Genomic DNA, 16873 nt, shown 5'->3' with positions numbered 1-16873 from the left:
CCCAGGTCTCCGGCGCGTGGCGCAGGCGCAGTGCGGCCGCGGAGGGGGCGGGGCGAGGTCAGGGAGGTGAGAGGCCTGCCCCTTAAAGTGGCGATGCGCCTCCGACTGGTGGATGGGGACCGTAGGTTGAGTAGCCCTCCGAATAGGAAAGATTTGAGGGTAGGAAGCGGAAACAAAAAGGTGCGTACTTCCCTAGTGGTGCAGTGGTTAAGCGTCCGCCTACCAGTGCAGGGGACACGGGTTCAATCCCTGGTCAGCAAAGATCCCACATGCCGCGGAGCAAGTAATCCCGTACGCCACAACTCCTGCGCTCTAGGGCCCGCGAGCCACAACTACTAAAGCCCGCGTGGCTAGAGCCCATGCTCTGTAACAAGAGAAGCCACCTCCATGAGAAACCCGCGTACCACAACGAGGAGTAGCCGCCGCTCGCCACAACTGGAGAAAGCCCGCGCGCAGCAATGAAGACCCAATGCAGCCAAAAATAAATTAATTAAATAATTTTTTTTTAAAAAGTGCGACGGGGGAAGAAAGAAGTGAAGGAAATCTGGAGTCCAGAGTTTTCGCGGATCTTCACTAGCTCTTCACTAGCTCTTCACTCACTTCACTTCACTTCACTCTTTTGCCTCGTTTTCTCCTTCTGTGAAATGGGAATGGGCATGAGATGGGTCGACGTCCCCCGTTAGAGGCTCAGGTGAGAACTAGAAGTAGGTTTGGCTGGGCACCAGCAAATCCGGGTCTTATAGCACTGGGTCGGGAGATCAGTAAGCGCCTCGAGCGCCTCAAAGATGCTGAGGTGACCTAGAGGGAAAGTGGGGAGGACGTGGAGGAGAGAGAACCTGAGGGACTCATCACCCCCATCCCGCTCACCCTGCTGAAGAGTGGGCTTCAGGAGTTGACTTCTCTCTGGGATACCTTTCCAGAGCCCACATCCTTGGGCAGGGATTTGAAAGATTCTGGGTGGAGTCCCCAGCCCCCCATGTCTTCTTCCCCAAAAGTTTGAAATCCCACCTATTTCCGAGAGTCAAGAACACAGATATCCCTGAGACCTTAACAGTATCAACGACTGCCATTTTGTAGTGCATTTTTGAGCGCAGAGACTTGATCTTTACAAAGATCCTTTTTTTTTTTTTTTTTTACCACCATTTAGGAAATAGGCTCAATGGTGGAAAGTAACTTGCCCAACGGCACCTGATGGCGAACGATAAATAAGTGCTTAGAGGGCTTCCCTGGTGGCGCAGTGGTTGGGAGTCCGCCTGCCGATGCAGGGGATGCGGGTTCGTGTCCCGGTCTGGGAAGATCCCACATGCCGCGGAGCGGCTGGGCCCGTGAGCCATGGCCGTTGAGCCTGCGCTCCACAGCGGGAGAGGCCACAACAGTGAGAGGCCCGTATACCACAAAAAAAAAAAAAATGCTTAGATTAATCAGTCTTCTGAGGGCAGCCCTGGGAGGGGACAGGGAATGGGAAAGCTCCTCTAGGAGGAAGGTGTGTATCTGGAAGAAGGTGAGAGGCTCAAAAGAAAAGGCTTACAATATTGTAAATCAGCTATACTCCAATAAAAAGTAATTTAAAAAAAAAAGAGAGAAGGCAAACTTTGCTGCTTCTACAACTTTCCACGTGGGGTTGCCTTCTTTGTACCTCTTCTGCTAGGTGCCTCATTCCTCCCTCTGAAAATGGGGAGCGCGTCATCCCCCCCGCACCCCGCACAGCTTCCCTTCTGCCTCGTAGGGCTGAGGTGAGGGTGACAGCAGAGCTGCCCAGAGCGTGGGGGTGGAAAACTTGGGCAGTTATTACTTTTTATTAGAGCTACAGTTAACACGCACCATCTATCAAAAGGATGGAATAGCTAATGGTGGAGGGAAAGGAGGCTTCTTGGGAATAAATAAACACTCAGTGATTATGTAGTCATAATTATCATCATCAGTTTTATTGGTGTTGCTGAGTGGGAGAGCCTGCAGTGAGACTGGCCCACAGGAGAGACTCCCCCAAGGCCCCGATGCCTCCCTCCCCCTGCCTAATCACCTCCTCACATTGGCCCTAGCTCCCACCCTAGTTTGGAGGAACAAGAACCACCCAGGGCTAGGATCCCCTCAGGAAGGTCCCGGCCACCATCCATCTCTGGACACAGACATTGTAATGAAGGTGAAAAGTATCCTTGTCTCCTTGGAGCAAAAGGATATGACTGACCCTCTGGACAGCTCAGGAGGAGCAGGGGGTACAGAAAAGGGAATGGACATCCATTCCTCCAGAAGTTAGGGTACCTGGGCTGACTGTGTGCATGTGAGCCTCGGGCCTTTGGGACCTGCTGCAGAACTGCCTCCCCTCCCCCACCTTCGCTGCCTTCCAGAGTCACCTGACCTCAGCATCACAGGCCTCACTTTACCCCCATTCGCTGGAGAGGAGCTCCCCTGTGCCCACTCTAAGACAACCCAGCTGGGAGCGTCTCTCACACGGAGACTCTTGGTCCCGATGACTGTGCTTGGAAAAATCTAAGGGACAAGATGTGAGAGGCCTGCTACTGAGAGCACGGAGGGGCGTGAGGCTGACAGCTGAGGGGGTCACCCTCCTGGGCTTTGGCAGAGTGAGTGAACTCTGCCTGTCACGCCCATTGGTCCTGAGCTGTTGACACAGTCAGCCGGTTACACTGAGTTGCTAAGCAGCTCTCTGGACATATGATGACCCACCTCTGACAGGTGACCAGGCAGGCATACGGTGGGCTCCATTCCCCATGTGCAGAAAGCTGGGCATTCAGGGGGAGAAGTGTCTCCCAACCCTGGCGGGTGCCCTGGGAGGAGCAACAATCACAGTGATGTTTATCTTTCTACTGGGCAACAGAGTGCCAACATGTCTGGGAGACTCAACCCTCTTTCCCCGGCAACCTCTCCCTGGCACAGCATGAGGGCCCATTCCCCATTTGAGAAAGCAGGAAGGCATTCCCAGGACAGTGTGGCTGGGGGGGTCCCAAGAGATACCTGCTAAGCCAAGAGCACGTGACTGTGGTTTCAGGAGGTGGAAACCCAAACACATCACCTATGAGATTCCCTATTGTGAGGAGTGGGCATCTGAGGCTAAAGGTAAGATGTAGGGTACAGGGGCTCTGAGACTGAAGATAGGTCAGGAACCCTAATCCACAGACAGAAGGTCTCCCCAAAGATCAACCTTCTCCTCGCACACAAAGCAGCCTTCTCTGAGCCACCTGGGTATCTCCTAGAGCCCTACAATCAAAAAAAAAAAAAATCTTAGTTCTGTGCCAGACACATGATTCTAAGCCTTACATATATTAACACATTATAAATCTAATGCATTCAAATCTCATTTTAACCCTCTCACATAGGTAGCATGATTATCCACATTTTCCAGATGAGGAAACTGAGATACAAATAGGCGAAGGAATATGGTTGAGACCTCCAAGCTAGTAAGTGGCAGAATCAGGATTGGACAAAGTAGGTTTTATTATTTACTTTACAGAAGGAGAAGCTCAGCTTGGAGAAATCAGTCCACTTGCTTGAAATCTCACACCTAGGGCCGAGGGTGGCAGCGATGACACATATTTGTCCAGCAGAGGGGGATGGAGAGGAGACGGACTGCTGAGCTTGTCCTTGGCCCTGCTGGTTGGATTTGACCTGACCGAGGGACAGCCTCCAGTCTCAGCGGGCCCCAAGACAGTGATCTCCAAGAAGGAACACTTGGCCGTGAGTCAGCCCCAGGTGATGGAGACTAGTCACACTCACCCAGCACCTGAGCGTCATCACCATGAACTCCTGACCCCAGCACCGGCTGACTTTGGGGTGCCTACTCACTCCTCAGAGAGAGGGGAGCAGGGAGGAAGGGGGTCTGAAACTGATGCTGGCCCCCTGCAAGCAGCAGGGACAGACAACACAGCTCTGTTCTTAAGGAAACAGGTGCTGCTCACCATCACCATTGGATACCTGAGAGCCGTCAATGGGGTGGAAACTTTTTATTTGAAGCAAGTGAATCAGAGCATTGTCCCCAAGTGCCCCTGGGCATCCTCCTACCTGGAGGTCCCCACACAGTCTGGGCACAGGGAAGAGACTCCCCGCCCTGTGCCTTCCCTACCAGCCTAACATCTCAGAGCCCTCTATTCCCAGCGTACAGCAGAGGGCAGCAGAAGCTTGGCTGCCAGGTGCCGCTCCCACAGGACCCTCCCTCCCCCCACCCCCCCGCGGCACTCAGCTTGCACTGAAAGGCAGTGCTCCTGGGGTGTGCCTCTGTGGTTTGGAGGGGCACCAGGGCCCCCAGGATGCTCTTCAGCCCAGCTCCACTCCTGGCACCTGCCCAGATGCCTCAGGTGCTTGCAGCGACCCTGGCTTGGCCAGCCCTTGGACGCACCCAAAGGAGCCAACACAGCGCAGGGTCCATATCCCAATGGTGGGGCTGAACCAGGGTGTGGTCCGGGGCTGGGACAGCTACAGGAAAGAAAAGCAGAAAGGCTTTCATCTGGGTCGTCTACTGTTCACCAGTGAGCTGGATTCAGGGTCAGAGAAGGAAACTCCAGTGAGCACTGAGACAGCGCTGGGAAGAAGGCAGGGTCTGCTGGAGCTGTTGTTATTGCTTCGGGCAGAGGGGCTTTGCCCCCAGGAGGTCAAGCTGGTGCCCAGAGGTTGGCACCACCATTCCAATCGTTTTCAGCTGCAGGCTGGGCACACCAGGGGTGAGCAGAGGAGGACAGGTACTCTGTGCCCCTCCAGGAAGAGAGGCAAGGTCATGGAGGGGACCCAGCGCTGAATCTGCATGTGTGCCCATGGAGATGGGAGTGTAGACAGGTGTGTGTGCGTGTAACTGAGGGAGTCTGTCCGTGTCCACGTGTGCGTGCAGAAGGCGGGGAGCGTGGGTGAGCGCACCCGGCAGTATGAAGGATGTGGCCATGGGCTGCAATGCAGAGCATAAGCAGTTAGACAGACACCTGGAGCACCAACAGGAAAGACCAGAGGGTCAGACGGATAAGCTGAAGAACAGGAGGGAGCGGTTCAGCCTCCAGCCCTCCCAGGACCCCTCCGTGGGCCAGAGCATGTGGAAGGCAGCAGAGCAAGGGAGGTGGTGTGGGGTGAACCGGCGTCCACATATGGGAGGGCACCAGGGGCTGGGATGTCTGGTGCGTATACATGACTTCGTGATGATGACAGTGAAAATGAAGTGGCATCCCTGGGCTAGAGTCCACGGTACGGTCCGTGCTCACCGGGGGGATGTGTACGTGAGGGCATGTATGCAGGTTGGCTACATGTGTCTTCACACGGGCAAACACGCTGCTCACCCGGAGGCTCCACCCAGCCTCCAGTGCTCCGAGGAACCCAGAGGCCTCGGACCCCCTCTAGGCACTGAGATCCACCACCACATGTCGGTACACAAGTGTCTGTCCCTTGAAGCTGGGGGCCAGGAGCAGCTGGGCGTCCCCAGCAGGCATGTAGCAGAAGGCCCGAGGGGCCTGCACCGCCAGCTCCTGGAACCGCACAAATTTCTGCCGCCCCTCATCCCACTGGTAGATCTGTGTGAAGGAGAAGTCGCTGCCCAGGGCCAGGTAGCGGCGGCCACCCACCAGGAAGGGCTGCAGGGCCAGCGAGCCCCTGGAGGGCAGCGCCTGCACCTCGGAGAAGCGGGTGCCCTCCCAGCGCAGGATCTTGGAGTCGCCGATGTAGCGGCTGAGGCACAGGTAGCTGTCGCGACCTGCGCGGAAGTGTTTCACAGCCTGGGCATCAGGCACCTGGGTCACCTCGCCCTGGGCCACAAACTGCTTCTGGGTGCGACTCCACTGATAGATGATGGGGGCCTGGGAGCTGCTGGACACGATCAGGCGTGGCTTGCCCTCTCCGTCTACAAATTCCAGGTCAGTGTCACGGTGCCAGGCATGCAGGGCCTGCTGGGAGTAGAAGCCGTTCTGGTGCCAGCGGTAGAGGCTGGTGGCCCCCGCCTTGGAGCTGTCAGCCACGGCAAAGTACCAGTCGCCATCGATGCGGAAGGCCTCGAGGTCATTGGGCTTGCGCACGCGCTGAGGGTCAATGTCCTGCAGCTTGGTGAAGCGCGTGGTGTTGGGGTCCCAGTGGTAAATGTAAGAGCCACCAAACAACTGGGCCACCACCACATACAGCTGGCTGTCCACCACCATCGGCTTGCAGTGCACTGCAGAGGGGGCTGCAGGATGGAGGGAAGCGAGTCAGGCAGCGTCAGGGGGCCCGCAAGCCCCTGCCCCGCGCCACACCCTCAGAAAAGTGGGCTGGTCCCTTCCAACGGTGGGCGAAGACTGAGGGTCTTTGCTACAGCATTCTCTACCTGCTGAATATCCACTGGGTGCTCAATGCTTTCTAACTGTCTCACAGCTAATAATCAACCTCAGCATCACCCTCCCTTTGCTCTTGGCCCCAAGGTTCAAATACAAGCTGACACTGAGCACAAAGTAGGTGCTGCTAGATACCGACCGACTGTGTAACCGTCATGTCCGTTATTGAACTTCGACTGTGTACAGTCACTGCGCTAAGCGCGACCACATTGCCTCAATGAATCGCGCTGAAATACACCCTATTATTTTGTAATTTCACACAGAAAGTAACTGAGGCTCGGAGTCTTAGTGACTTGCCCAAAGCTACCCCACTGGCGAATGTCGAGGCAGGTGAAGGAGAAAGAGTTTGAACGCAGCCACAGCTGGTGACAAAGCCTAGGTAAACAGAGCCTTGGAGCCTTGTGTATGAAAACACAATCCCCCAAGAGCTCCCACTTGTGAGAGGGCTTTTATGTACAAGAACATCTGCACCACAACCAGATTGCCCGGACCCCTTCTCAGGCACCGGAGTCATGTGTGGACACACTGTCGCCTCTCTTGGCGTCCCCAGTCATCACCTCTCCTCTCCTGCTTGCCAGCGCTGCTTCACCACCCTCCTCCTCCTCGTGACCCCACCTGTTTCCCAAGGGAAGCCTGTGCTGAGCCTCAGGCTCTGGAAGTCACCGCCCTGAGTCCTTTCCACAGCCTTGGTCTGTGCACCCAGATACTGATGACTCCCCCAGCTCCTGAGCAGCAGCTTAGACCCTCCTTCCCCCCACACCCACAAGCCTCTCAAACTCTGGCATTGCCAAGACTGAGCTCCATATCTACCCCCAAACCTGTGTTCTTGATTTCAATTTGTGGCTCCACCCAGTCACCCCATCCTGAATCCTGGGAGCCATCCCCAACACTGCCGCCCTCTCCCTCACCCACCGCTGACCAGTCCCTAAGTCCTGTCAACCCTCCCTTCTGCTTTCTCATACAGTTTGTGTAAGATTGGTATTATTTCTTCCTTAAATGTTTGATGGAATTCACCATCTGGCCCTGGAGGCTTCTTTGGGAGAAGGGTTTTTTATGTAACGACTTCAAGTTCTTTCATAGATACAGGGCAATTTAAACTTTCTGTTTCCTTTTGTGTCAGTTCAATCCCCCCTTATTCTACCTCTCCATCCACACTGCTGCTGTCCCAGTCCAGGCTCCAGCTGAACCCCTTCTGGTGTGCCCACCTGTCTTGCTTCATGCCTAGCACTCTCCACACTGCTCACAGAGGGAATTTTCCAAAATACAGATTGGATTGATTCATACACTCTGCTCAGAACCTGTCAATGGCCTGGTCCTCATCTCTCTCGGGTCTCGTCTGCCACTCTCCACCTTGAACATTATGCTGTCATCCTGTGAGCTGCTAACTGTTTACACGTGCATGCTCTCACATGCTAAGCTGTTGCACACCCTCTTGACTTTGCTCATGCTGTTCCCTCTGCCAGAATACCCTTCCCACATTTTTTCTCCTAGCTAAGTCTCCCTCAGCCTTCTAGACTCGGCTTAAACTCAGTGGATCCCAAACTGAGCTCACTGGCCACTCCTATATCTTCCTTAGTTCTCTGGCACCATCCAGTTACTTAAGCCAGGATCCTGGACATCACTCCTCCCTCTCCCTCATCCTTCAAGATTCAGCTTAGGCATCTGCTCCACCAGGAAGCCTTCCTTTATTGCCCAGGGTAGGCCTCTCCTTTGTGCTCCCAGAGCATTATGGTCATATCTTCCTCCTAACACCTACGTATTATCTGGATGTTATGGGTGTATGTGTCAGCCTCCCCCCGAAGACTAGAAAGTTCTTATGTGCAGAGACCATGTTTCATCTATCCTTCTACCTATAGGAACTCAATGAACAGGAACAATGGAGCCCACCCCACCATAAGGACCACCGCAACCAGGCCAGGCGCAGATACCTGGGATTCTATCATAGTCTCGAAGCTGCCTTTCAACATAGTCCCACTTGAGGATGGTGCAAGCGCTGGCTCCTGGCTGGGCCAAAGCCAAATAGAGGTCACTGGAGTAAAGGAAGGGCTCGGCCGACACCGCTGGGAAGGACAGGGTCTGGTACAGCACGAAATCTGCAGGGATGGGTCGGGCGCGGGGTGTGGTGGTTAGGGAGGAGGGTAAGAGCTTTCTGGGTGGTGAGGGTTACTCGACTGGCAAGGCAGGGTGCTGGGAGCTTCCCTGGGGAGGCCCAGCCTGATGCCCGAGGTGGGGCACCTTCTTCCTACCTGTGGTGATGCAGTCGAACTCCCGCAGCGGCAGATCCTGCACCTTGTGCTCTTGGAAGCGGGGCGGGCTGGCGCAGTAGATGGGCGCCACCGTGGTGTTGGTGTGTGCCAGCCACTCCACCAGCCACTTCACCTTGCAGTCACAGTTGAGCGAGTTGCCCCGCAGGTCCCTGGATCATGAGGGTAATGGAGGGGCCTCAGAGACGGACAGGCTCCCAGCTGCTCCGCCCACCCAGGCCATCTAGGTTTTCAGAAGTAGATATTGTCAAGGCTGCTGTTGGTTGCTCATGTGGCATCTTTGTGCCAGTTAGGAAAATGTTCCCCTTGGGGTGGGTGCAGCCCCGTGGACACGTGCTTGGCCAGCAGAGTGCAGGCTGAGTTTCATGCCCTACTTGCCTCCTTGGCCAGGTGCCTTTTGCAGTGTACGACGGGCACAACTCTCTGTTGCATCCCAATTCCTCCAAAGCTTCCACAATCCAGGGCTTTTGTGTTCTTGTAGAAACACTGATCAATGACTGTGGCTATGCTATCGGACTTTAACGTAGATTTAAATCAAACATAGCTTTTAAAAGCGCATGTTTTAAAAAAACATATATTCATAACGTCTCGTGTGCATTTTAAGAGGGCCCACAGGTGAAAGGCTGCCAATCTATATATAACTCAACCTAGCCTTCTCCCCACCCCAAACCCAAACCCTCCCAGCCTGTCAAGACCTTATGATCTTCCCAATTCTGGCTCCCACACCCCTCCCTCCAGGGACGTGTCCCTCTGTGCCATTGTCAAAAGAAGTAGGACTCAGGCCTTACAAGTCACTCAGGATGTCCAGGGGCCGAAAGATGTCTCTAGGCAGCGTCTGCAGGTTATTGTTGGCCAGTGAGCTGCAAGAGAGACCCCTGGGTCATCTGAAGATCGTGACCGAAGCCAAAGGCCACAGGAGACAGGGGGCTTTGGTCTGGTGAACGAGTGTGATGTACTCACAGGTGTGTCAAAGACTTGAGTCCTCTGAAGGTAAACTTGGAAAGTGCCCAGATGTCATTGTTCTCAATGAAGCTGGAGAAAAAGGGAACTTGTCTCAGCCACCAGTCGGGATCCCAGACCCTCGACCAGCTACTTCCCATGCCCCACCTAGATTCCAGCCCATGACCCTAAGACAGGCTTCCATTCTGAATCTGGCGACATTAAGTCTGTGGTGACAGGGCATCCAGGCGGGATGGTTTAGGCAGAGGGATGGATGAAATGACCTTCTGCTTGGGTCCTGCAGTCAGAGGATTCAAGGGCTCTCACCCCCTCACCTCCCCCCAGCCCTCCTCATTCCCCCTCCCCCTCAGCCCTCCTCCCTTCCACTTCCCAATTCCCCTTTCCTTCCCACGCACAGGTACTGCAGGTGAGACAGTCCTGTGAAGGCATTGTCTCCAATCAGTGTAAACTTGTTGGAATTGAGTAACCTGCAGAGACAAAGGTGGATTAGAGCTTCCAACGGCACTGCCTCGCCAGCCCCCAGCGGGCTGCCTCATCCCCGGGCCATGCCTCCCACCCTTGGGACCCCAGCAGAGAACCCCAGAGCAGTCTGGGCGGCAGGTCCAGGCAGGAGCCTGCTCTGGTCCCAGAAGCTCCCAGGGTCCTTATTTGCTCCTAGGGTAAGAACAGCCAGGGGCGGACCTTTCCTGTCAAGCTGGGTCCTTCCCCACTGCTCTGTCTCCCACCCTCACCCCAGCTCTCTCCAGTCCCTCCCAGATGGATGGCAAGTTTGAGGATAACCACATATATTCTCTCCTGCAACTGGGGCTTCAAACGTAAACAGCCCCTTTTAGAATTCCAAACCCTCCCGTCTTCCCTCCCTTTCAGTCCCCCAGCCTTTTCTTCAGAACCTGATCCCTGGGGTCACTTGTCTCTAAGATGAGCTCTCTCCCCTGCAGTGTCCACCCTCTGGCACCAGCCTAAGTTATTGCACCCAATTCTTTGGGATCTGCAGAGGAGGAAAGTCCATTCCTAACTGGGCCCCAAATACTCCCTTCTTTGTTTTTGTGGGCAACCCCCATCTTCCTTCCCCAAAACTGCTGGTCCCTGCAACCCTCCTGACTCCCCACTGCTTCACTGTTTGTGCCTCTCCCATTGGAGAGAAAGTAAGGGACGCCTGCCTCTTAACCTCCAAAAGCTACTCACAACCTCTCCCCTCTCCCCAGTCCAGGATCTGCCCCTTCCCCTGCCCGCCCCCACCCCTCCCCGGCCTCCTTCAGCAAGGCTCTGTCCATACAGGAACTGCAGCAGTGGCAGGTGGGAAAATGCTCCATCGTGGATCTCTGAGAAGGCAGCATTCACCAGCGTCCTGCAGGGGACACCTGAGTCAGTACCGAGGGGAGTATGCAGGGACTCTGCTGGGGTGGCACGAGGTGGACAGGGCAATGGTTTCTGCATGCCCTCGCCCTGGAAACTCCCCATGTCACCTGGCTCCTCCCCCAGCTTGAGGCTGTCTTTCCCTTCTCACAAGCTCACTGCCTGCCTGCCTCATCATCCTCCCCTACTGCCTCTCTGAGCACTAAGGACCTCAGCCCAAAGAAGGTTCCATTACCCGCACCTTCTCCATCATCCAGACACCCACCGTGTGCTGTTGAGGGATGGGGCACCGGGATGGGGATGGTGGATTAGCATCTTGCTCTCAGGGACCACACAGCCTGCCTAGTACCTGAGGCCGCTCGCTGCAAGTGACAGGCTGGCTGGCCCTGTGCAGAGTGGCTGGCGAGACCAGTGGCAGGCATCTGCCCGTGCCAGGGCACTGTAGGAGTGAGTGTATCTCACTTCCACCCCTCCCCCTACTGCCACCCTTCCCCCACAAGAAACCTTCTGTCCTTGGTGTGACATCACAGGCAGGGGCCCCCATGCTCATGTAAACAACCCCCTCCCTCCAAGTCCAGAGCCCTGCACACAGTAGGTCTCATTGATGCTGATGGTGGTGATGATTCGTTCTTGGCCGTAAACACCAGCTTTCCCAGCCACGGCTGCTGAGCCCGCACGACTGCAGAGCTCCCAGCCAGGGCTGATGCCTGAATCTGCAGTCCTGAGGACCCCCTGGAGCCCTCCTGGTCCCCACACTTTGTAGAGGTGGAGCAGGGGTTCTCCCCACCCACTCCCAGAGCAGGTTTTTGCCTTCCTCCCCTCTCAAGCTCCCCAACCCCACCCCACCCCACCCCAGACGAGAGCACTCACAGAGAGATGACCTCGGAGGGCAGGTTCCTGGGCACTGCCTTAGAGTCCACGCAGAAGGCGGTGTCCCTGGTGCAGGAGCAGCTGGGTGGGCACGGGGGCGTCTTGGGGGGCCTCTTGGCGCCGACTTGCAGCATTAGGCAGAGGCCCAGCGTGGACAGCGCCAGCAGCCCGAGCCCCGAGCCCAGCCTGGCCCGCAGCCCCGCCATGCTGCCTGCGAGCTCCCGCCCCACCGCTCTCGGCCACCCCGCGCGGGCGCCACAGGCAGCCGCTGCCGCAGCTAGGGCCCCAGCTGCCCGCTGCGGAGAGCGACTCCTCGGGCCCTCGGGCGCCGGCGGCCGTCCCCTCCCCTGCTCGTTCCCGCGAGCCGAGCCCTCGGAGAGATGCAGAGATGCGCGGAGCCCGGGGCGAGCCGAGGGCTGACCGGCTGGGAGTACGCGGACTGCGGCGGGCGGCGGGGGCGCGCTGGGCGGAGCGGGGAGTCCCGGGCGGGGAGTAGCCACTGAAAGGAGTGGTTGCGGCCCTGGCCGCTGCACACCCTGCGGGCGGTCTCTGGGGCCATCTGCTCGTGGCTGTGCGTGAGTGCGTGTGTGCGAGGTCTCCTTGTGCATCCTGCACGCGTGCACACCTGTCTCTGCACGGGCACAGGCACAGGCACATATTCCTCCGGGCAGGCATTTCTGCGCTTTGTATAGATCCATGAACCTCTGTGTACCTGTGCGTATGTCTTGGCGCTCAGCGGCCTCTAAGCAGAGTTCATGGGCATGTCATGTGTCATAAGTGACATGTGTGTATCTGTGTTCACGTCTCCACAGGCTACTAAACAGAATGTGCCTTTGTGTCTGTGGGAGCTGAAAGGGGAAATATCACTGGAGTTGGAATGGGAATGTGTGGAATTCCAGAACATTCCTCACTAAATAACCACAGCCTGTTGGAGCTGGAAACGGCCTTGGACATTTCCAGTCCAGCCCTTTGTTTAACAAACGAGGAGACTGAAGCCCGCATCAAGAGGAAAGTAGCCCAGCTTGATATCACATCTACTACGTGTTGTGTACTCTACTTACTTAATTGCCTCAACAACCTTCTGAGGTATTTGATATTAATCCCCTTCTACAGATAAGAAAAGTGAGGCCCGTAGTACCGGAAGAAGAAAGTGACAGAGCAGGGATTTAAATCCACCTGCCCAGCTCCAAAGTCCACAGCCGTTCTTCTACACCAGGGGTTTTCAAAGTCTGGTCCAGGGAGCCCAGAGGCCCTTGAGAACCTTCCAGGGAGTTTTTGAGGTCCAAACAGTTTTCCTAACAATGTTAAGACATTATTTGCCCTTTTCACTTTCATGCTCTTATAGAAGTACCCTGGAATTTTCCAGAGGTATCTTCTATTCAACTGAATTAACACAATTAAAGAAATTTCCAAAAATGTAAAACAATGACAGTCTGCTCCCTAATATTTTTGCTTTGTAAAATAGTTAATCTCATAAAAAATTTTATGTTACGTATGTTATAACATAGAATGGGTTTATTATTGCTATTTTAATTAATTCATATTTTTAAATTTCTCAGTAAATATCAATGTGGTAAATATCAATAGGTATAACTCACATAAACAAAAGCACTTTGGGGTCCTCGCTACTTCTGTAAGAGTGTTAAGGGGTCCTGCAGCCAAAAAGTTTGAGAACTGCTGCTCTATATTACGTTATTTCCCAGGGGTGTGGAGGGGGTGTTTGACTGTCCCAAGAGCTCACAGGTACAGTCAGTTGGCTGGGCTGCCAGTCCAGTGCTCTTTCCATTAGTCCAGGAAACTGAGATCGCTAGGTATAAGATGCTTCCCCAGCTGTCCCCAGCCTCTGCTAGCAGGGGATTCTCTGGTCTGAGCTTAAGTCCATGTTCTCCCAGCCAGGGATGCCCCTGACCTTGGATGCTCACTTGCTACTGCCCATCCAGCTGCCCATGTTGCCCTCTCCATGCCAGCTTGTGGGAAGACAAGCAGTGGGGGTGGGGAGAGTGGCTGGGGCAGCTGGGCAACCATCCTCCCCACCCCCGTCCCTGGCACGGCTCTGCCCAGCACACAAAGGGCAGAGTGAATCTTGTTCATCCCCTGCGGCTGAGGGGCTGGAAGGAGGAAAAGGGGAGGCGCAAACAGGAGTGGCTGCCATGGGGTTCTCCATCACCCACATTCTCAGAGAGGTTTAACTCAGAGACAGACAGAAAGGGGGAGTCTGGGTCCTATTCTTTCCTCTCTGTCTTTTTAAAGATTTATTGATTTATTTATTTTTATCTTTGGCTTAGTTGCGGCACACGGGATCGTCGTTGAGGCATGCGGGATCTTTCGTTGTGGCGCGCGGGCTTCTCTCTAGTTGTGGCGTGCAGGTTTTCTCTTCTCTAGTGTGGCACACAGGCTCCAGGGCTCGTGGGCTCTGTAGTGTGGTGTGCCGGTTCCAGAGCGCGTGGGCTCTGTAGTTTGCGGCACATGGGCTCTCTAGTTGAGGCGCACGAGCCCAGTAGTTGTGGCACAGGCTTAGTTGCCCTGTGGCATGTGGGATCTTAGTTCCCTGACCAGGGATCGAACCCGCGTTCCCTGCATTGAAAGGCGGATTCTTTACCACTGGACCACCAGGGAAGTCCCTGGTCCTACCCTTTTTTTCTTTTTCTTTCTTTTTTTTTTTAAAGAATACTCTCCAGCCCTAAAGCTCCACAAACTTTGCTTCCAATTTCTGACCGTTAAAAAAAATTATTTATTTATTTGGCTGTGTCGGGTCTCAGTTGCGGCCTGCGGGATCTTCGTTGTGGCATTCGGAATCTTTTGTTGGGAAGGAATCTTTCCTTGTGATGGGCAGGCTCTTCGGTGCAGCGCAAGGGCTTCTCTCTAGTTATGGCATGAGGGCTCCAGAGTGCGTGGGCTCAGTAGTTGCAGCACGCAGGCCCGGCATGTGGGATCTTAGTTCCCCAACCAGGGATCGAACCTGTGTCCCCTGCATTGGAAGGCGGATTCTTAACCACTGGACCACCAGGGAAGTCTCCATCTGGGTCCTATTCTTAGCTACTGAGAAGAGGTGCCCTGGCGGTGAAGTAGATGATAGTCATGAAGATTGGACTTTCACATCGTGATGTCATTGGATCCTCACAACAGCTTGGAGAGGGGGACAGGACAGGCTGTATTAGACCCATTTCGCAGATGAACACACTAAAGCCAAGAAAAGCAGAATGACTTATTCAAAGTCCCAGAGCTGAGCTGGCCAGTGAAGCACTGAGGACATACTGAAGGCATAAACTACTGACCCCTCACCAGGAGCCCCCCCACATTTGGTGACCGTCTTATTATCATTGAATAGAGTTACATGTTGGCTGCGTGCATGCTCCTTGCCCTGAGGGAAGCCTCAGGAAAGCACGGTCTCAGGGCTGGTCCCAGGGCCGGCAGGCTTTCTGGGAAGAAAGACAACCAAAAAAAACCCATGTAGCTGATGGGGACAGCAGTGCCTGCTAAGTGGTAGATGAAAGTGCATCAGGAAGGCTGGGCGATCTTGGAGGAGGGAGGGGGCGCCACAGGCTGGGGTGGTGAGCACAGATGGGGTGTCATTGGTTCTTGCCTGGCCTTTTAGGGTTGGTGGTATTCAGAGAAGTAAAGAGGCGTTGAAGGTGCGTTTTCCAGGAAGGAGAAATGGCCTAAGTAAAGGCCAAAAATGTGAAAAGCCTGCAGCAGAGGGCTGGTGTGGGGGACAAGGTGACAGCCATGCATGCCCAGCGAAAGGTCCTGCCCCCATTCCTGAGAAGGAAGACAGGAAATCTCTACCAGGTCAGTGCCAGCATCTGAACTTCCCTTATGAAACTTGAGATCACTCTTCCTTCCCCAACCTCCAAATAGGCAAAAACAAGTTAAAAAAGAAAGAAGAAAGAAAAAAACAAAGTTGTAAGAACCACAGTCTAAGGGCAGCCTGCAGGGGAGACTGAGGACCCAAGAGAGCAGAGGCTTCTTTCCAAGGAAGAGATCCCTTTCCCAGCAGCCAGGGATGATGGCAAGCCCTAAGCACAGCACCTGCTCAGAACAAGCCCCACAGCTGGACTATGCGCCCCCTGCCCCAGATGCCCACAGGGACCCCCGAGATGCTTGCCATTCTCCTTGGTTGTCCCGCTGGCCTGCTGCCCACCTGGCTCAGGTCCAGTATTCGTGAGTCAGCCAATCAGTCCCAGTGTTGCCAGGACAACCGGGGGCGGGAGTGGGGGCCCTGGGGCGGGCAGGGGTGGGCCCTGCAGGCAGGCTGTCTCCTGCATCTGGCACCTGCGCGCAGCTGAAGCTGCACATAGTTGAGAGGAGGATGCTTCTTCCCCCTTTCTCCCTGGAGCCCCTCCCCCTCTTTCACTCCTCCTAGGACACTTGCTGCTAGAGGCTTAGGCAAATATTTAAAGTGGCAGCTGGGGGGTGAGTAGGGTGGGGGAAACAAACACTTCTGTCCCTCTCTCCTTCTCTGAGCTTCTCGGGGCTCTCAGCTCAGATGCCATGCCATTGTGCAACCTAGAGGCTGAAGGCTCTCCAGCTGGAGAGGGGGTCCTTGTGGGGACACGGGAGCCTGCAAGGGCTGGAGAGTTGGGGGCGAGCTCATGACTGAAGGGCAGGGCCAAGGTGCGAAGGGGCCCCAGCAAGGGACAGGAATTGGGGTGAAGTGTTGGAGTTCAAGTACAAGGAGGACAGGGGGTGAGGCCAAGAGAGGAGTGAGGTGTGGGGTTCTGACTTAACACTCGCGTGAAAGTTTAGAGGTGGAGGCGCTGTAGGGACCACCTGGCCCAGCAAGTGGAGGGAGCCCAAGAGAAAGGATGCAGCCATTAGTCGATGTGGTTTAGTACAACAAAACAACAGAGATGGCTTTGGGCAAAGAGGCAGGAAAGAGGTAGAGAGGAGAAGATCCAGAAAGTGGTTCATATCTGGGTGAGTAGCATTCTCAGGGCAAATATAGGATCAGAGGATATAGAAAGAAGAGTGTCGAGAGGGTAGGGTGCGAGGCAGCACCAAGCAGGTGGGCTGATTCAGGGACGAGGAGATGCGGACCCCATCAGTCACCACCCTCAGCCCTGTGCAAGGCTGTCTGGGACTAAGTGTCAGGCATGGAACTGCTATCATAAGCCTCCAGCTTGATCTCTGAAA

General features: G+C 55.0%; 1 protein-coding gene across 1 annotated transcript; it reads right to left on the bottom strand.

Annotated features, from left to right (window-relative positions):
* Positions 1-3432: 3432 nt before the first annotated feature.
* On the bottom strand, positions 3433-12122 carry LGI3 (leucine rich repeat LGI family member 3). The gene is made up of 8 exons (XM_029203126.1): positions 11741-12122; positions 10791-10862; positions 9910-9981; positions 9515-9586; positions 9343-9414; positions 8537-8706; positions 8219-8383; positions 3433-6145 (listed from the first exon to the last, which is right to left on the bottom strand). The coding sequence occupies exons 1-8, from the start codon at positions 11944-11946 to the stop codon at positions 5328-5330; spliced, it is 1647 nt and encodes a 548-aa protein (XP_029058959.1). The 5' UTR covers positions 11947-12122; the 3' UTR covers positions 3433-5327.
* Between the last annotated feature and the right edge of the window lie 4751 nt (positions 12123-16873).

The sequence above is a fragment of the Monodon monoceros genome, unplaced genomic scaffold, assembly GCF_005190385.1.
Source record: "Monodon monoceros isolate NGI ecotype Baffin Bay Population unplaced genomic scaffold, NGI_Narwhal_1 Super_Scaffold_5, whole genome shotgun sequence".
In the NCBI taxonomy this organism is placed as follows: Eukaryota; Metazoa; Chordata; class Mammalia; order Artiodactyla; family Monodontidae; genus Monodon; species Monodon monoceros.
The sequence above is the reverse complement of the archived record's forward strand: the minus strand, read 5'-3'. Positions and strand labels throughout refer to the sequence as shown.

Bases quoted from the DNA above. Each gene is read 5' to 3' on its own strand.
- LGI3 (XM_029203126.1), bottom strand. From the start codon at position 11,946: ATGGCGGGGCTGCGGGCCAGGCTGGGCTCGGGGCTCGGGCTGCTGGCG. The intron at 9,982-10,790 runs GTATGGACAGAG...TTGTCTCTGCAG, and splicing joins CTGCCACTGCTGCAGTTCCT to GTTACTCAATTCCAACAAGT. The intron at 8,384-8,536 runs GTAGGAAGAAGG...CCATCCCTGCAG, and splicing joins GTTCGACTGCATCACCACAG to ATTTCGTGCTGTACCAGACC.